The sequence below is a fragment of the Alexandromys fortis genome, unplaced genomic scaffold (genome assembly GCF_014885135.2).
Source record: "Alexandromys fortis isolate MF-2015 unplaced genomic scaffold, M_Fortis_MF-2015_v1.1 scaffold_72, whole genome shotgun sequence".
Lineage (NCBI taxonomy): Eukaryota > Metazoa > Chordata > Mammalia > Rodentia > Cricetidae > Alexandromys > Alexandromys fortis.
In genome coordinates this window covers 8,953,221-8,972,222 of record NW_026067969.1, presented here as the reverse complement: position 1 = coordinate 8,972,222, position 19,002 = coordinate 8,953,221, and the positions used below count along the sequence as shown (strand labels likewise).

At 51.5% G+C, this 19,002-nt stretch overlaps 2 protein-coding genes across 14 annotated transcripts in view; both read left to right on the top strand.

Moving 5' to 3' along the window:
• Window positions 1-15,602, top strand: part of Ralgps1 (Ral GEF with PH domain and SH3 binding motif 1) — a 251,711-nt gene extending 236,109 nt beyond the window's left edge. For 8 of the 11 annotated variants that reach the window (XM_050154886.1, XM_050154887.1, XM_050154882.1 and 5 more), the window contains 6 exons: window positions 2,915-2,998; window positions 4,071-4,176; window positions 5,635-5,727; window positions 5,891-5,996; window positions 7,781-7,872; window positions 11,308-15,602. In XM_050154886.1, the coding sequence (XP_050010843.1) occupies window positions 2,915-2,998; window positions 4,071-4,176; window positions 5,635-5,727; window positions 5,891-5,996; window positions 7,781-7,872; window positions 11,308-11,337 (511 nt within the window). In that variant the 3' untranslated portion in view covers window positions 11,338-15,602. Of the gene's footprint in view, window positions 1-2,914; window positions 2,999-4,070; window positions 4,177-5,634; window positions 5,728-5,890; window positions 5,997-7,780; window positions 7,873-11,307 lie in introns of those variants that run through there. The other 3 variants (XM_050154885.1, XM_050154889.1, XR_007594100.1) reach the window with 2 other exon arrangements.
• A 1,443-nt stretch (window positions 15,603-17,045) lies between these two features.
• Garnl3 (GTPase activating Rap/RanGAP domain like 3) overlaps window positions 17,046-19,002 on the top strand; it is a 161,596-nt gene continuing 159,639 nt past the window's right edge. The window contains exon 1 of one of the 3 annotated variants that reach the window (XM_050155232.1): window positions 17,046-17,249. Coding sequence is in view for 1 of the 3 variants with exons in the window: in XM_050155230.1 (XP_050011187.1) it covers window positions 18,458-18,549 (92 nt within the window). In the remaining 2 variants the exon portion in view is untranslated. Of the gene's footprint in view, window positions 17,250-18,382; window positions 18,550-19,002 lie in introns of those variants that run through there. The other 2 variants (XM_050155231.1, XM_050155230.1) reach the window with 2 other exon arrangements.

The window sequence follows — 19,002 nt, the reverse complement described above, 5'->3', positions numbered from 1 at the left end:
GGGCAAGTGAGTCCCCATCTGCAAGTCTCTTATGCACGAGGCAGGCTAGGAACAGTGCCTACCTAGTAGGTTAAACGAGACCGTGAAGAATACTGCTGAGTGCATTGCCTGGCACCCACCATCCCATCTTCACTACCACCGTCCTCTCCACCACCTCCTTATTGCCATCTCATTTAATCACCATCACTGTTGTCCTCGCCGTTGTCTTATGAACCCTGTTGGATAAGCTTGTCTGTCTGGTTGCTTGCCTACATCTTCCCTAGAGCAAACTTCCCATGAGCCTCTGGTCTGGTGTACCTCAGAGCCATCCTGAAAGTGTGTTCAGCTACATGTTCCCAGAATGATCCTAGGAAAGATGTCTGTGACTCTGGAGTTGGGATCCCAGGAGAGAGCCTAGGATTTCTAGGCCTCCTTAGATGTTATTGTCCTTTCATTCTGCATTTTGTGTCATTTTAGGGCAGTGGCGGGGGGGGGGAGGGGCAGGCTGTCTGGCTCCTGTGCTGGATGAACCTGGCTACTCCAAGCCCCCGCTCCCAGATCACAGGGAGAGAAGGGTAGATACTGCCCTGGCTCTCGTCTCCTAAGAGGTGCGAAAGGCCACCATTGTGCTGCCCTTCCTCACCTGGGCTTGCCACATGTTTCCAGGGATAGGCTGTGGTATCCACCCTGTGAGACAGTGGCCCTTCATCCCATGGCAGCAGCAGGCCTTCTCTGTGAACGCTTGCATTTCCATCCCAGCAGCAGGCCAGTGTCTCCTCAAGCCTGTGTTCTCATCTTTAGCTCTGAGGGCAGCACCCCCTCTGTAGGGTTGTGTGGATGCTCTTGGAAGCAGGTAGGTGGCACATGGTAAGCAGCTGTCAAGACAGTGACTCTGAAGTGCTGGGCAGCCCCCTGCAGAGCATGGGGATTGAGAAGAGTTTCAGACCTCAGACCCTCTTGGCCCTTTAGCTCATGGACACGGGCACATGTGGAAGCTGTGATGCTCAAAGCAGCAACTTATGAGAGTAGAGTGCTAGCAAGGCACACACAAATGTAATGTGGTCCCCACCACACCAGCCCCAGCCTCTCAGTTATAAAAAGTCGAGTCTCCTGGCAAGTGAGGGGTTGGCTGTAGAGTCAAATGGACCTGGATTCAGTTTGTTTATGGTGCTGTACCTTGGACAAGTAGATCCTCATTGCTGAAGTTCAGTTTCTCCGTCTGGGAAGGATAATATAATGGTGCTTGGACGAGCTCAGTGAGCGTGAGCACAGGGGCCCGATGCAGATAAGCTCCCAGCGCTTGAGTCTTTGTGCATACATTGTCCCTCACACTGGCCCTCTCCTCTGCAAAGGGCCTCCAAACTGGACTACTTGAAAGAAATGGATTGCAGGCTGCTCTCTGGCAGATGTTCATTCTGCCAACATCTGTCAAGAAAGGGCTCCTGCTCCCCACCCTTCTCCTGAGTGACTTGCAACTTCAGACAGTCTTACCTTCCTACCACCCTAGTATAGCAGGGAGACAACCTTCAAGAGGCTGGTGGACAGGGGCTTCTGCTCCTGCCAGAGTCCTGACCATTGGAGGAAGGGCATGTCCTAACAACAAAGAGAGCTCCAGAGGACAGCACTTCAGAAACCTTTGTGGTCAGAGCCAGCTCCTGTTGCTGGCCAGGGAAGACAGCAGCCTGGGATGTTCAACAAGGGCTAGGCCCTACCCTGCTGCTACCCTTGCTGGTCTGGGGTTGGACATGTGTCAGGAACGGTCAGTGGTGGTGACATCTACATGTTCTACCTGTCAGCAAATACAGCAGATGCGTGGATCTCGGTAAGAGGTGTATGGATGTGTAGCCAACCTGCTGTGGTTGGAAGAGAAGGGAACAGTATGGTCACTGGGCTGGACGCTGGGTGTACCAGTTCTCTTGTTAGCACTACACAGTAGAGCAGCATCAGCCTGTGACCATCCTAAGACTTGGGGTACCTTGAGGACTTGGGGTAACAAGCATTTAAAGAGCAGAGGTGGATAAACAGGAGGATCCTGGAGCCTCCAAATAAATGACCAGCCCTGAACTTCTACCCCTGTCCAGTAGACTCAACATGGCCATCAGGAGTTTCTTCTTAGCTGATACGATATTCATGGTTGCAGTCAGGGTGTTTATTGGCAGTAAGCAACAGCCCAGGGATAGCTGCAGATAACAGAGCACATCTGAACAATAAGTCTAGACTTGGACTTTATACAGACAGTTGTGTCATCGGCTGGCCATCCAGCAGAGAAGCTGTAGGTGGAGACAGAGTATGCCTCAGGGTCAGGAAAGGATAGAATAAGCTAGTGTGTGCTCCCCCACCAAAGAGGTGGAGCTGGAAGTGACACACACCCCTAGAGAGGTTCCTGGTTCAGGAGCAGGTGAGAGTGAAGCTAGGCCAAGCCCATGGGGAGGCCCTAGAACCAGAGTCCTCAATGCCATCAAGTTCCAGAGGCAGTTTTAGGGACACGGGAGTCAGCAAAGAGCCAGTTCAGAGATTTAAGTGTAGCAACATGATCCAGAAACAGCCTGGTGAATATAATGCTTTATTTTATGTGGCCTGGCCAGATGTGCAAGATTGCTCACCATTCTATGTCTGTGTATACTTTAAACATGAACCCCGTGAACAACATGGCATTTCTGTTAAACAGCTCAGAGACTCACATGGGAGAATCTGGAAGAAGGGTAAACAGTCAAAATGCTTATGAACTAACTAGTCCCGTGAGACCCAGGAGCTTCCCCAGATGGAGATGTGGGACAGGGTTCCTTGGTGTGATGTGATGCTTGCAGTGGGGGCAAGGAACCCAAGGAGGAAGAGGGGAGGGGCTGGGCTGACCTTACTGTCTTTGCTCCTACCTCCTTCAGGATCAGCTGGTCTTTCCAGACTGTGACTAAAATTCATCCCTTTTCCTCTGAAGCAGGGGACGTCTCTACGCCACGCTGGGGCCCAACTGGCGGGTTCCAGTTCGGAATTCTCCCAGAACTAGGAGTTGTGTCTACAGGTACACATTTGTTCATGTCCTCACTTGACAGGTAGCTTTGGAGTGTTTGCTGGGGGAAAGGCTCTGTGCCAAGTGGATCATAAGTCTGCCTGGTGCTCCCATTGCTCCAGAGAGGTATGGGCCCCTCTGGGAGAGAGGAGGGACCAGTAGAGGAAATAATATTGCAGGAAGATAGGAATTAGCCAGATAACTGGAGAGGGGCTTCACAGGGCCAGAGCTCCCAGTCAGACACTGAGGCTGTGAGGCTCAGTGAGAACAAGAACCACTGCGTTGTGAAACATCTGAGGAGAGGGGCTTCAGGCGAGGCTGGGGAGGTGGGCAGAGCCACATTCAGTAGGGACAAGGACCTTACCTGCCTCTCGGGAGCAGCAGGCCCCAGGGAGAGGCCTGGTGGAGAATAAGAACTGTGTGGATGAAGAGTATATGGGAAGAGGCAGGAATGGAAGCAGGCACCAGAGACAGATTAGGCTATCATCCAAAGGAAGATGTCGTGGCCTTGGTAGAGAGGTAGGATGGACAATCAGACATGGTTACATCCTTGGGACTTACTAGGTTGCAGAACATGGCTTGGTGACCAGCTTGAGCCAGGTGCCTGTGGACATCCAGTAAACAGCAGCACAAAAGTCTGGAGCACAAGACAGAACTTGAATATTGTCACCTATGACAGCACTTGATCTCAAGGGAGAGGGTGCAAGAAGAGCCAGGAGGAAAGAGGACAGATGGCAGTGTGGGGCTCCTGTCCCTCGTTTCCATTGTACCCGTCTACTTTTGCATTCTCCTGCTCGCATGAGGGAGGGGTTGCCGGAGCAGGACTGCAAGAGCTCAGGCTTCACAGGCATGAGTGTGGGGAGCAGCTAGGAAGAAGCAAAGGGTAGGGCAGGGCATGGAAACCTGGTGGGTATTCTCTGTGGGTGTTCACCCTGCTCTTAGATGGCTTTTTGACCCAGCCTGGAGAGAATGACTATGTGGACATCAAAGACTCCCAAGTGAGGCACCTGGAAGACATAGTGGGTAGGAGGGTATCAGGTATCAGCTGCTCTGGGGCCGTATCTAACTGACAGTCTCCCTTCAGTCCCACGAGCCCTTGCACCTGTACTGTGGGCAGCTCAGCCACTGTGCCCACTATGGAGGGACCTCTGAGACGGAAAACCCTGCTCAAGGAAGGCCGGAAACCTGCAGTAAGTCACACATACACCTACTAGAGGCATTGTGGGCTCAGGGAGTAGCCTGGTCTAGAGATCTGCCAACCAGACTCCTATCCCTGACTGTACCACTGAGGGGAAAACGGCCTCAGTTTCTCTGTCTGTGACTTAAGATGAAACTTCATCTCCTCCTGGAGGCCATCGGTGGCAGAGTGCCAGAGCTGTGGTGGTCTGGAGAGCAGGTGAGGCCTGGACACTCAGAAGGAAGAGGATTGCACAGCCCCAGGAGGCAGCATGACTCGCAGTTCCTTGGTTGCTGTGTGGTGTTCCTGTGTAGAGTCCTCACTCCCTGACAGCATACTAGCACGAGTGGGAAGTGCATGGGACAAGGTGTCAGGATCTGCATCAGGTCGCCACCAGCCTTCATGTCACAGCCACCATGACCCCACATGACAGAGCTTCAGCTCCTTGTGTGGCAATCTCGTCCTCAAGCTGCCTCTCCTCACAGCATCTGTTCTGCCCATCTGTCCCGCCACAGAGTTGTCTGGAGATACCACCTGCTGGGAAGATGCCAGGGCCCTGTCACCTGCCCCCTGCAGGCACTCTAGAGTGTCTGTCTCTAGTTGTCAGCTGGATAGTTGGATGGTGGATAAGGTGGAGAGCTTCCACCCCAGCTCTGGCTACACTCGAAGCCTCCTATGGCATGGGGCCCCAAGTCAGTCCCGTGGTATAGACTTACTCCCTCTCCATCCCATACCCACCCGCACGTACAGAGTGGATCATAGGGCAAACCACACCAGTTGGTTTGACACTTCTACCACTTGTGTCCCAGGGATAACACTTAGATCGTTAGATTAGCACCGTCATCCACTAAGCAGTCTCATGGCCAGGGACTAGCATTTTCAAGTGAAATGGAGGAGACCAGAATTCCGTGTTCCTCACAAACAGTAGGGGTGAATGCCGTGAGCTTTTTCACTTGAGCATGTGTGTCTGTTGCTGTGCATCCTGTGGTGTAATTAAGGCCTGAAAGACTGACACAGCTGCTCCCACTAGGAAGAGGACTATATCCTGCTGCCAGATGACCTGCTCCCGGGAGGCACAGTCCTTTCCTCCCAGAATGGGAGCGTTCCAGGGAAGGTCCCAGCTTGGCCCAGCCAGCAGAAAGCCCTCAAAATTCAGCTCTCAGTCTGTCCAGAAAAACCCATTGCAAGCATTCAATTTCTAGTCGGCAACTTGGCATAGCTTAGTATGCCTTTCTTTCCTGAAACACTGCGGGGCCCAACTCCCCTAAAACATAGAATTTATGTACTGAGGCACAAGGTGTAGAAAGGAACGAGTAAAAGGGGAGAAATGATCTCCTGGAGCTGGATAGAGATGGCACCGCAGAGTGATGGCAGGGAGCCAGAGAAAGTGGGGGGGCTGGGTTGGCATAAATGGGGATAACCATATCATGATCAGGCAGCCTGAAACCACTCCCTCCCCACACTTCTGCAGCTGTCCTCGTGGACCAGGTACTGGGTCGTACTCTCAGGATCCACCCTCCTCTACTATGGAGCCAAGTCCTTGCGGGGCACAGACAGAAAACACGTAAGTCCCCTGAAAAGACTGCCTTGCTGTACTTCCTCTAGTGGAGTGACCCCTGTGTCTGCAAGGGCTAGGGTGGGCAGGACACTTGTCTAGCCCACACTAGTCTCCCTTGCTGAGGGCAGGGTGTGGGCCCAGCTCCCAGCTGTTTGTTGCTCTTTCCTAGTATAAATCTACACCTGGAAAGAAGGTCTCCATCATAGGCTGGATGGTGCAGCTGCCCGATGACCCTGAACACCCGGATATCTTCCAGCTGAATAACCCTGACAAAGGTGGGCAGCAGACTGAGCCAGCACCTCTCTTCCCCCTCTGACCAGATACACACACCATGGAGCTCTGGGAGCTCTGAGTTCACCATCTTCCCTTCACCCTAAGTTTGCCTGGCATCCAGTCTAGTCTTTGGTGCTGTTTTAGTTCTGATTGATGTTCCCATTGAGCCATAAGAGTGGCCTAGCCTTTGACTTAGTAGGTCTATCATTCCTCAATCTGTGACCCCAAGGGTCTAGGTAAATAGCAATCAATGCTAGATGAGGAAAAACCTTGAGGCCAGAATAGTCTGGGGCTTGGCTTTCAGGAACCCCTGGCATAGCTTTACTGTGAGCCTGCACAGTGTCCAGGTCCAAGGGCAGCTCAGAAGAACCTGTGCAACTTCCAAAAGCTCCAACTCAATGTTCCCCATTTCCCTCTCAGTCCCTGTGGGTTCCATCCTTCCTTGGCCCTGCCTGCTAAGAGGAGGGAGAGGTTCCGGTGCCATCTTACCCAGGGACCTCAATAACATGCCCAGCAGTCTACAGCCAGCTTCCTGGGTAGCCCAAGTTACCAAACAAAAAGCCAACAGCCACAGCACGTGAACTTGCTGTAACAGCAGACTCTTTGTACGTGCTCACACCTAACTGACAGGAACGTTTGAGTACAGGGTTCAAGCACAGGCCGGTCTTCCTGGGATCTATTGAGATTCAGATTTTGGGGCTGTAGATCTGGGTGGAGACCAAGACTATGCATTTCTAGCAAGTTCCCTGGAAAGGGTGATAGCAGTACAGACCAGGGGACTGTAAGTGTCATGTTCTCATGCTTGCAGCTGAGAAATATGGGCACCCAGCTGCCTCAAGGAGCTCTGCAGGTAGAGGCAGTAGACTGTTCTCTGCTCTAAACTGGGATAAACTAGTGCGTGTCTGCCACTCACACAGGTGTCCTTACTCAGGTTGCACTGGAGCGTCTTCCCCAGCAGCCTTGGCCAGGGCTAGTGATTTTTTTTCATCAGGAAGAAAGACAGCTATATCCACACAAGCTCCACTGTGAGCCTTTGTGGCCATGGGAACCACAGGCCACTCTTGTTTAAGTCTAGAGCAGTGGTTCTCAACCTTCCATGCTGAGACCCTTTAATATGGTTCCTCATGTTGTGGTGACCCCAGCCATAAAAGTATTTCATTGCTACTTCCTAACTGTAATTTTGCTATTGTTATTAATTGTAATGTAAATATCTGATATACAGGATGCCTGCTATGCGACCCCAAAGGACTTGTGACCCTCAGGTTGTGAGCCACTGTCTTAGATGAAAGCAGTACCTCCAGGCAAAGGGAAAGGTGACATGAGGTCCAGGGGCAATGCCCACTGATAGAATTAAATAGGTCTATCAGCTGGACATGAAAAATTATATCTTGGTCTTCAGTTACAAATAATTGTGTCTTCCTTCCACTATGAATATGAACATGAGTTGGCAGATTTTCAGAACTACTGTGAGTTTTGTCCCCAGGAGTAATGAGAGGCATTTCCATATCATGCATGGTTGCAGGCATCTCAGAACCTCATTGGTGTTCATCTTGAAATCCCTGCGTGATATTAGACCTGCTACCAGCCCTGGGTACTAGATGTGGGTACAGAGACATGCAAAGACTCGCTATCGGTGATTTTCTTTGTACCTCATACATTTGGAAACATTGGTTTGAGAAGTGCTCAAACCTTGTCCAAAGATACCTGCTCACCCTGGACTGTGGCAGCTCTTCTTACTTACCAGCCCTCCTGCGCATCCTTAACCAGGGCTTCCTTTCCCCATCAGGCAATGTTTACAAGTTCCAGACGGGCTCCCGGTTTCATGCGATACTGTGGCACAAGCACTTGGATGATGCGTGTAAAAGCAACAGGCCTCAGGTAACGTCTCCCAGATCCTGTTTCTCACCAGAAACCCTGAAGTGCAGAAACTGCCACAGACATACCCAGTCAGGGACAGTGCGGGGCAAGTGTGACACCAGCCAGTGATTTAGCTCTAACATCTAGTTAGATTGTTCCCCGGAGCTGACTTCATTGGAATACCCCAATATAACTAATAGGTCTCTCTGTCCACTACCCTGGCGAGTGTACTACTAACAATTAGGGCATTTAGGGCCAGCCGTTTGCCAGGCAAGACTGGTAGAACCTCTTCCTCTGCGCTCCTTCCCCTCTCCTTGTCAGCCATCACTCAGAAGGTTCCACAGGCAGCCATTGTCAGAGTCTTACATGTCCTTATAACACAGGTCCTCTTACTGTCTCCATCGTACACCAAGGAGTCTGAGGCTCAAAAGTGAGGTCCCATAGTTAATGAGTGTGGAGCTGGGACCCAACTCAGGGTCACCTGATTCCCACCTCTGACCTTGTAGCTTCAAACTGAGCTCTCCAACTTCCTCTTTTTTTGAGAGTCGCTGTCACTGTGTAAGAGAGCCAGGAGCAGGGCCCCTGCTGGCTCAGCCTGTGGCAGGAATGGCAGCCTCCAGCCTCAGCACAGAGTGGGGGTAGGTTGGAACTTCCTGCTTCCCGCATGCCATGTGAGCAGCACTGATAATTGCAAGGCGGCCTAAAGTAAGCTACACTTGGATTCACCTGTGGGGCTGTGGGGCTGTGGGGCTGTGGGGCTGTAGGACAGTAGGACATACTCCCTGTATGTTGGCACACATCTTTAATCCCAGCACTCAGGAGGCAGAGGCAGGTGGATCTCTGTGAGTTCAAAGTCAGCCTAGTTTATCAGAGCTAGTTCAAAGGCTCCAGAGAAACCCTGTCTCAAAAACAAAACAAAACAAAAGACTCTATGTTAAAGCATGCATGCTCACTGTGTCACCATTCATGAGAAAAACAAAACACCAGAGACCTCTAGCCTGCCAGAATTCCTCAGCAACACCAGATAGCCATCAGCAAGATAGCAGTGGGTCTAGAGAGGTCCAAATGGCCGTGGCGTAGGCAAGGATGATGATCTCATTTGTTTTTAAATTTATGTCAATATTTCCTGTATGGATATGAGCATATTCATGTAAAACTTCTACAATGATATACAAGAGAGTATAATTCTATAGTTTTAGAGTGTTTGCATATATGCGTTTGTCTGTGAGGTAAATGAATAGACAGTCATTTTCAGTGCTGGAGGTTGAACCCAGGGCCACAAGCATTCTAGGTAATTGCTTTGCCACAGAGCTACACTCACAGCCCAGTTTACTTACTGTATTCTACGTATTAAATCAGCATCGCTGCCCATCTCTGTTTTGGGAGGATCTGTGACTTGGGCCACTGCCATCTCAAGGCAACCAAAGGGAACAAGGCTGAAGCTTGAACAAGGTTGCTGCTACAGCAAGGTTTGTCAGGAGGAAAAGCTGGGTCTTTCAGGTTGGCCTCATTAGCCCCATGCTCCTTTGTTACCCCTGAGCTAGCACAGCACACTGAAGCTCACCAGCCACACGTGGGAGGTCCTGGCTGGGGAGAGAGACAGCCTCAGCCAGAGCAGCAAGGGGAGCCTGAGTGAGGATGCGCTCAGGAGAGGAACAGCTGCAAGAAAGTACAGCAAGTCCATGTGGCAGACTAGCGTGTGGTCCAAAAGACTCATAGGCAGGATTTCATGCACTGGCAAATATGGCATGTCATGGCAAAGTTCTGCCATGTATGTGTCCAATTTTCAGACCTAGAAAATGAATTTTCTTTTTATGCCTTGTTTCCTTTTTATTTCCAATCCACTTTGATCATACTCTGTGGTGTATAAAACATGGAGACAACTTCAGTACTCAGTGGTAGAGGCTTACTTAAATCAGTCACTGTGACTCATGTGGTGGCTCACACGTTTGATCCCTGCACTCGGGAGGCAGAGGCAAGCAGATCTTTGTGAGTTCAAGGCCAGCCTGGTCTACACAGTTCCAGGACAACAGAACTGTGATACATAGAAACTGTCTTGAAAAACCAAAACACCATGACAACAAAGAACAGTGCCTGTGTGCCCAAGAGACAACTCAGTGCACAAGAAAGAGTGTCGCAGAGGTGCGGCCTTCCGCGTGGAATCTGCCATGAAGACGGTTTCTATTTGCACATCTTAAAATTGTTTTTTTTTCTGACACTGAATCTATTTAGGCTGATTTATAATGCATGTGTAAGATACAAACAACAATAGTAGAGCTAGGTGTGGTGACACTCAGGAGGCTGAGGCAGGAAGATCATAGGGCCAGCCTGAGCTACAAACAGCCAAATAAAACAACAGCCAAAATTAGCAGCAGAAAAACATCCATATACCCCCACCCAGCCAAAACCTAGAGCCCCCACACAGGTCCTGAAACCTTCCCTGCCCCCTGCAGTCAGGGGCATAACGCTGGATTTCCTCCCCAGAACCTTTTTCTTCTCCTAGCATGTTATGTCCCTGCTGTATTTTATTCCCGTGGGAATTCCAGGGCTCACCTGCATACAAGTGCTATACCACTGAGCTACACCCCAGCCCTCCTTACAATTTTAAAAAACTCCTTTAATGACAGAGCCATGGCTGTATGTTCCGACCTGCTATTTGCTCCTCTGCACTAGTCTGGAGGTTGAGCAATGCAGGCCACTGCTGTACCACTTTTCTCTGTCAGTTCTGCCGGCTGTCTCAGAACCAGTTCCCCGTTTCTTGCTCCCGTGAGGTTTAAGGCTGTGAACTTTCTTGGAACTTCCTCCCGGTACAGAAGTGCCTCCTGGCACAGAAGTGCATCTTTTTCTGATTTCTCATTTTGACAAAACTGACATCGAGTTTTTTTTTTTTTTTTTTTTTTTTTTTTTTTTATGGAATCATGTCCAATCAACCTAGAACATTCCAGTAGTGCCAAGGGAGGAAGTTCAAGCTGGGGGTCTGGAGGCAGCTCTGAGGGCAGGGAAATACTATGACAGCAGGGCTGGTAGCCTCTGCAAGAAGGGATTGGGGTTCATGACCTTCCATACTTTCTCCCCCTCCTGTGCGCTCCCTTCCATCCCTTAACGACATCCCCCAGCATTCCCCGTACCTCATTAGGGCCCATGGTCGTGGGGAATTTGGGTTCAGGCCCCAGCCCTGGTTCTTGGCTCACTTTATGTTTAGCCTGTCTAAGCCTCAGTTTCCTCATCTACATAATGGAGACAGTTTGAGCATCTGCCTAATAGAGGTCGTGTGGGGGTCTCAAGAAACCGCATATGAAGTAGAGTAATGTCTGGCACACGGCAGTCAGTGGTCAGCGGCAGCTACCATTGCCATGTTCTTCCCTCCCCACACTTGCATGGCCCTAACCGCAGGAACAACCCCTGCCCCTTTCTGGGGGTTGAAATTTTGACAAGCAAGTGAGCTTTCTCTTTTAGGTACCTGCAAACCTTATGTCATTTGAATAAGTATCTGCAGGACTTGGCGTGACTCCAAAGGCTTCTGGGAGCCTGGACTAGGTCTGGTGGAGAAGAGCAGCTCTGGGCATAAGCCGTGGGCCAAGGCACTGGAGCCTCATAGCTGGACTCGAGGAACATGGCCTGTAGCCTCACAGTCCTGGATGGCTCCCCAGTGTGAGATCCACCTGTCAACCCACAGCGACTCTCATGACTCATCCTGCAGCCCCACCCTACAGGGTGGTTGTCAGACCCCAAACTGCGCACCCTATGCCCCCTCTCTGGGCCGTCGTCTGTCCACCAGCTGCTTCTGCATCAAGGGAGCATCTGACCCACGTTGGGTTCTCCGTGCTTTCTTCTGCACACAGAGTGGATGGCATTAACCCCGGAGAGGGCTGGAGAGCAGAGACAGGCTGCTGGACAGGCTTGTTACACCCCAAGTGCACGGGCTGCTCACGCAAGGGCCGCCTCAGATTTTGTTTACCCCCAAAGCATCCTCTGTGTGTGTGTGCCATACATGCGTGTGTGTGAGCAAGTGAGTGTGAACTCTCTGAGAAACATACATTTTGGCAGAAGACTTGTGACATCACACACTTAACAATGGCTTTGAGGTCCTGCTTAAAGCTTTAGTTCCAGCCTCATCCTGTAAGAAGAGTCGGAAGGAGTCCAGAAGCTCTGTGTTAAGGGTCCCTCGAATTCCTTTACTGTAAACAAACGATGCCTTAAATCGTGTCTTGTTTTCTGTTCCTATGGGTGCTATTCATCTGGATGGCCTGGTTCCTGGGTCCCAGGCCCTCCTGGGTCTTGTCATTGTCAGCTCTCCTGAGGCAGAGTCAGTCTCAGGACCATGGACTGGAGCACTGGCCTGCTTGTTCCCCACCGTGAGCTCTCCTAGTGGACCTATGGCCTTCCTCATCTCGCCCGCTCCCACCATACTGGCGTGGGAAGTTGTGGCCTTTTCTCCCAGCAGCTTGGAGGCCCCCACAGTGATCAATGATCAGTTGGGTAGAAGCTACTCCACCCCATATTCTCCCACAGGGCAGAATTCTGCTCCTGTCTTCTCACCCCTTTGCCACCACTGCCAGGGCAGCCACACTGATTCCTGATCACAGGGAGCTGAGTGACATGGAGGCCTTAAGCCCCCTCAGTCTTGCCCCTAAATGTAGTCACCAGCATGTTCTCCAAGTCCAAGGACTCAGTTATTGATGGCCAGGTGACAAGAGAGCCAAGACCTAGGGAGTGAGATCTCCAGCGTCTGCACCACGAACAAGGATCTCTCTGACCTCTTGTCATACGTAAGGTGGCTTTCATTCGCACATTTTAATTCTGCTCTTTATCATTACAGACGCCCTTTCCCCTCCCCCTCCCCCTTGAATCTGGGCACTCCTGCACTGGGAAGAAAATCCTCAAAACAATTCTCTGCAAAAGGCTGAATTTCTGGGTTCCTGTGGGTATCAGGGTTTTACACAGTAACCAGTTATCAAACCACCCCAAAGAACTTCCAACAATAATCAAGAAGCTTCAAACAACACCATAACCGTGAACTCATCACCAGAAAACCCACTACTGTTTTACAACCAAACAGTGATACTTCTATAAAATGCTAACGACTTGGTAAGGAAGTTGTCATTACCGTGGAGGTATGTTTTGGTCAAGCCTTGCTGTCTTCTGAAGCTAAGCTTCCTGTGAGCAGAGCCTGGATATTTTCATGCCAGAGAGACTCCAGGTGATAAAGTCAATGGCATCAAAACTTGACCACAGCTGCCTTGCATATCTGCCTATGCCAGGGGTTCAGGTGTGTTCACCAGATTGTACCAACATCTCTTCCAGTTAGAATCCAGAAGAATGGCAGTGCCAAACACTGCAGACATCTCTTGACTAGAACCATGCCATGGTCATACTTTAACCCACAGCCACCCTGATCCTGCCCTTTAACCTTTGAAGTTAGAAGTTTGGATAGAGCTGTAAGACCAGAACATCAGCTATGATTTTCCGTTAGGCTTGTCCCCTCTTCAGCTTGTTTTGGGTTCTCACACATGAAAGAACAGACATCAAAAGCCCCAGAATTTCAGTCTCCACTCAGAACTTTCTGCCCTTTACAGACCTGTCTTACTTACCTAGCACACGTGTTTTCTTTGGGGCCTAATCTGAAAGAGCACAATCACAATTATTTTTAAATCACCTAATCTCCCTAATTAAAACCAGACTCCTCTCCCAGAAGCATCCTCACCAAGGACTCTTGAAGAAGCCACTTGGACTTTGTTAGTAAAAAAAACCTTGAAGGTGGTGAAAGAGCTCTGGAGATAGGGTTAAAAGATTTGGCCCTAGACCAAGCATATGAGTTCAGTGCTGGCATCCCCAGTGCTGGCTTGTCCTACAGGCTTCAGGGGACAGAGGCAGGAGTCCTTTGGTGGACTCTTAGCCTGGAAGGAAGCAGTTCTGCTTTGCTCGACTCTTCTCTAGCAGACAGATACTGTGAGATTTGGAGGTTTGCACTGTCATGCAAACAGACTGTGGTGCCCCCAAAGTGAAATCTGTAGCATGATGTCTGAAATTGGGATGGACAACTGCTAATATTGTGAAGTCCCAAGAAGAGCCCACCCACTCACTATTGGGTGACTTCTGTCCCTCTCCAGTGTATGAGTCTTGTAACTCAAGGTCAGCTGAGTGCATGCAGCTGAGCAAAAAGCTTTGTGCATGCAGCCTGGGTTTGGTGGAAAGCAGCATAAGCCTTGTCCTAAACATGCCAGTGGGAGAGTGTGGTCCCTCCCCTCCCCTCCCCTTCCCTGACCAGATGCCATGGGGCGCTTGCCAGAGTGAGATGCTGAGCAGGTGGACACACTAGAATTGTTGGTGAAGGACTTACCTTATCTTGCCAGTGGATCTCTCTGTCTTTCTTATCAAGATGGCCAGTGTTTCTTCCACCATTTTGTTCTCACCTCCCAAGCCTAAGAAAAGTGTGGATTTTTTTATACCATTTTTTTTTAGATAGAAAATGATATGTAAAACTGGGAAGCCATTTATAAACCAAGGCTGCTTTATTCTTCTGGTGGGTTCCACAGCTCTGTACCAGCATTGCGGCTGCTTGCAACTTCTATTGAATATTGCCAAAGCCACGGGCTCCCTTCTGTGTGACCCTTAAGTTGGCCCTATGTCATAGTGATACATTGGGTGCTTTCATGTTACAAAAAAAGAAGAGAAAAGACAGCACAAAGTCCCTTTGAAATTGTATTTATTGTGTAAACATTCATCTCTCTAGTGAATACTTCCTGTACATCAGGCTCTACCAAGAATGAAAATGGCTAGAAACAAGACAACTCCAATTTTGGCCCTTAGTAGATCTTACGAGTCAATGAACAAATAATCTCCACCTCACACACCAACTTCGGCAAGCCCTGCTCACTGCTACCCTGAATACAAATCTTGTGCATTGGTTCTTGCAGAAAGTCTTGAGAAGACCCAAATAGACTGCATGAGATTTCTGTGAGAGTCAGTTGCATGGAGGACTAGCTGAAGCTCCATCCCTCACACCAGATTCTGGCTGACTCTGAGCAGCCAGATACAGAGCTGTGTTCAATAATGGTTACAGGGAGAACGCCAAAGGCAGAACGAGAGAGTAGGGTCTGAATGCTCGCAGTATTCACAGGCTCCTTCCTTTTAGTCTATAACTTCAGTGTCAAGTTCAAATACAGTATGAGTGGGCGCTGTGTGTCCCTGGGAGCTGAGAACTTGGACTTGGACTTCAGTCCACCTTGTAACCTGCTGCTGCACAAGTATGCGTCCTGCGGACAGTCCCAGAGTCCCACTCACAGCGGCATGGCGTAAACCCTCTGCCTATTGGAAGGACTATGACCATTCAGTAATTAAATAATAGCAATTCATTTATTAGTGAGGTATAACCTTTGATAATTTCGTGCCAAAATGCATGGTTTCCCACTTAGCATTTAAATGTTGCTTAGAGAGTAGTTTTCAGTTTCTTTCTGTGTTCTTCCAAGTGAACTGAAAATGAGTTTCTCCATCTTAGTTTGTTTCTTGTTAAATATGCTGCATCCTCCCAAGCTGTCTTTTCCCAGCAGACCCTGCATGCCGTTGTGTAAGGACTTTCTCTACTATTTGCAAATTGTCTCATCTGCAATAACCACTGAACATCATCCCTCCTTGGGATTCTTTAGATTTTTGGTGAAGTATTTTGTTACCTCAGTCTTGTATCAAGTTGCTGTATTTTTCAGCTTGTTACACTGATAATAATTGTTTCACTAATTAAATACTTTAATGTACAGACATCTTTGTTTACTTTGAAATTAAATGTGTTTTCCAATGAATATCGCTGTATTTATTGGAGTCCCACACAGCCCCTTTGGCAGGCAGTCCAGTGTCACGTGCAGACATGGAGGAGGTGCAGACTGCTCAAGGCTCAGCTGAGAGCAACTAGCGTGCAAATGTGTGGAAGGAAGAGGGAGCAGGGGCAGTGCTGTGGATCTCTCGGAGAGGAGGACAAGGGGTCTGGGGACTCCTAAGAGGACATGGAGGCTGTATGCAGGGGCGGGAGTTCAGCGAGACAGAGAGGACAGGATGTACCTGGGGGAAAGCAGGCAACCTGAGCTTACCGAGGGAGGATTCCAGGCAACATGAACTCTCAGTCTGAAAAGATATGTTGGGAGTAAGTCATGACACTAGGCAAAAAGCAAACCCACTCCAGTTTGACTAGAGGAAAAGGACGAGGTATGAAATAGGGATGTCTAGTAGTTAGTAACATGTGGGAATAAGGCCGTCTAGTAGTAACATGTGGCAAGAACCAAGGAGAAAGCCGCTGTGTGTGTGTGTCACAGATCAGTCAATCGATGAATAATGAACTAGAGAACTAGGCTGGGGATCCCCATGGCGGCTCTCTAGGCACACATCCATTCCCTTTCCAGTCTGCTTGTGCAGCATCAAGGGAGACCAGAACCTCATGACCACACTGAAAGAGCCCGATGCATAACTTAACACAGACCTGAGCTACCTGGAAAGAGGAACTCTCTACTGAGCAGTTTTCTCTATCAGACTAACCTATGGACAAGTCTGGGGGATTGGTGCTGCTATGCCTGGGCAGGTGGGCCTGGGAAGCAAGCCAGGAAGCTGTAGTTCTTCATAGCTCCTGATTCCATTCCTGCCTTGAGTTTCTGCTCTGGCTTCCCAGATGATGGACTATAACGTGTAAACCGAATAAACCCTTTCTTCCCTCAGTTGCTTTTGGTCATTGTGTTTATCACATCAACAGAAACCTAAATAGAAACAGATGGCAAAACCATCCTTAGTTTTTTACTCAATGAGTTCCTGCTTCCAAGCACAGTGCAGTGTTCAAGGACCCTAAGACGATGTTTGTGACTCAGGTGGAAATGGGGGAGGGTGTCACAAAGTTGGTGATGAATGAGAACCTGGACCCACAACTGGTAGCCCCAAAGCTTCAGCCCCCTCACCTCACTGTGTCAGACACCACAAACAGCCACCAGGAGACAGCAGTGCCTCCTTCTGCTGGCTGGCTGGATCCTGAGATAGTGCAAACCTCATCGTGGACCGCCAGTTCAGCCAGGAAGACCCGCATCACCAGCTGAAGTGAGGAAGAGGCTTCCTAGGCGGCGATGTGTGGGCGGGGCTTGAGGTGTGGGCGGGGCAGTAGAGGGCTTCTGGGGCAGGAGTACGAAGGTTCTAGCGACGCAGAATTGCAGCTAGTACAACGGACCCCCACTTCAAGGGGGAAGAGGCGGAGCTCCAGGGTCGGGGGGCCATGCCTGTGGGCGGGACGTGGAGAGGACGGCCCCCAGAAGAGGGCGGTGTTACGCTAGAAAGGACCAGGAGGCGCTGAGGTGCGGGTCGGGTCGAGAAGCCAGCGGGCGGAGCTGTGGTGTGGACAGCCGCCAGGGCGCTCTGTGTCGGAGGGGTAGGTGAGCGGAGCCCGGGTCTGTGGGGCTGGTGAGGAGCGGTGGGCTTGGGGGCTGGGGTGCGCTACACAGAAGCTTGGAGGACAGACGGGGAGGATCTCCCGGAGGCTGGCGCAGGAGGGGCGTGGCTGGAAGGCAGGGCAGAGGCAGGGTGGGGTCTGCACCGATCTAAGGAGGACCAGGGACTCGGAGAACGGGTTGGGGGCGGAGCCTGTACCCAGACTAGGGCATGGGGTGGGTTGGGCTAGGAAATGGGGTGGGGTCTTGGTAAAACTGAAGGGCAAAGGGACTGACTAGATTGGGGCTTGGGGTGGGACCCGAGCCCAATAATAGGTAAGGGAGCCTCCTGGATTGGTACTGGGGGCGGGGCATGGGCGGAGCCTGAACGCAACTGAGCGGGGACTTGCCTGATTGGGGCGGGGCAAAGGTAGGATAGAGGCGGGACCTGAACTCCACTGAGGCGATGGGCTGGGTTGGGGCGGGGCGGGGCCTAAACCTAACTGAGTCGTGAGAGGATCTGCTAGATTAGGGGCGAGGCAGGGGCGGGGCCAAGGCCTCAGGGCGGGGCCTGAGTCTAGCTCCAGGGAAATGAGGCGGGCTCAGCTAGGGTAGGGGCAGGGCTCGGTCGCGAGTTCAAGTCTCAGCACCCACATGGCAGCTCACAACTGTCTGTAATTCCAGTTCCAGGGCACCTGACACCGTCACACAGACATACGTGCAGATAAAACACAAATGTACATGACAAAAATAAATCATTAAGAAAAAAAAAGCAGGTGCGGAGGAGGCGGACCAGCTAGGATAGGGGCGGGGCAGAGGCGAGGCCTAAAGGCAGAGGCGTGGTAGTGCTGGGGACTAGCTGAGTAGGGGCGGGGCCTCAGGCCAGAGGCGTGGTGGTGTGGGACCAGTTAGAGTAGGAGCGAGGCAGGGGCGGAGCCTAAAGCCTGTGGAGTGGTAAGGGGGACCTGCTAGTTAGGGGCGGGTCCTAGACCCCACAGAGAGTGTGAGGGAGTGGTTAGGCAGGCGTTTGGGGCGGGGCCTGAGGTCCCGGGCTGGGCTGGAGTTTGGGGCAGGACAGGGGCGGGGCTTGGGGGTCCGGCTAGGGGTGCGGGGCGGGGCGTGGGCTGCGGCGCGCTCGCTGAGCGTCCGGCCGAATACCTCCGAGGCCCGAGCCCACCCGAGTGTGCCCGAGCCGTCGGCCCCCGCCCCGGGCGATGGAGCCGGAGCCCGGCGGGGCCGCCGCTGCGCTCCTGCGGCAGAAGAGGGCGGCGCTGCGGCGCAGGGGGTGCAGCTTTGAGAGTCCCAGGTACCGTGGTCCGGGAGGGGTACAGCCTCGAGAGGCGGGAGCGGGGAGCAGGCCACGTGGGGGGTGGCGGTGTGAGGGGACAGAGCGTGTTGAGGCCGCGGCGTGGGAGGGAGTCGGCACGGAGCCTGGTAGAGTGGCTGGGCCACGCTGAGGGAGTGCCCAGCGGGAGGGCTGGGGGGACCTGTGTCCGGCCAGCAGATGCTGTGAACGTCCGAAGCCTCGGCCCTGTGACAGGCCCTGCACACCACGGCTCAGGGAGGTCTCGGGCTGGAGAACGCAATCTGCCGGCTTCTAAATGCTCAAGGACAAGGTCGGAATCCCCAAGTCCCCAAAAGGATACCCTACAGGCGCCTCTTGCTCTCCGTAAGCCTTCTCACACCCCAGGTGCCTGGACACCTGCTGCCTCTGGCCCCGCCCATCTCTGGCTGGGGTTGCGGGTGTGTGTGGGGGGTA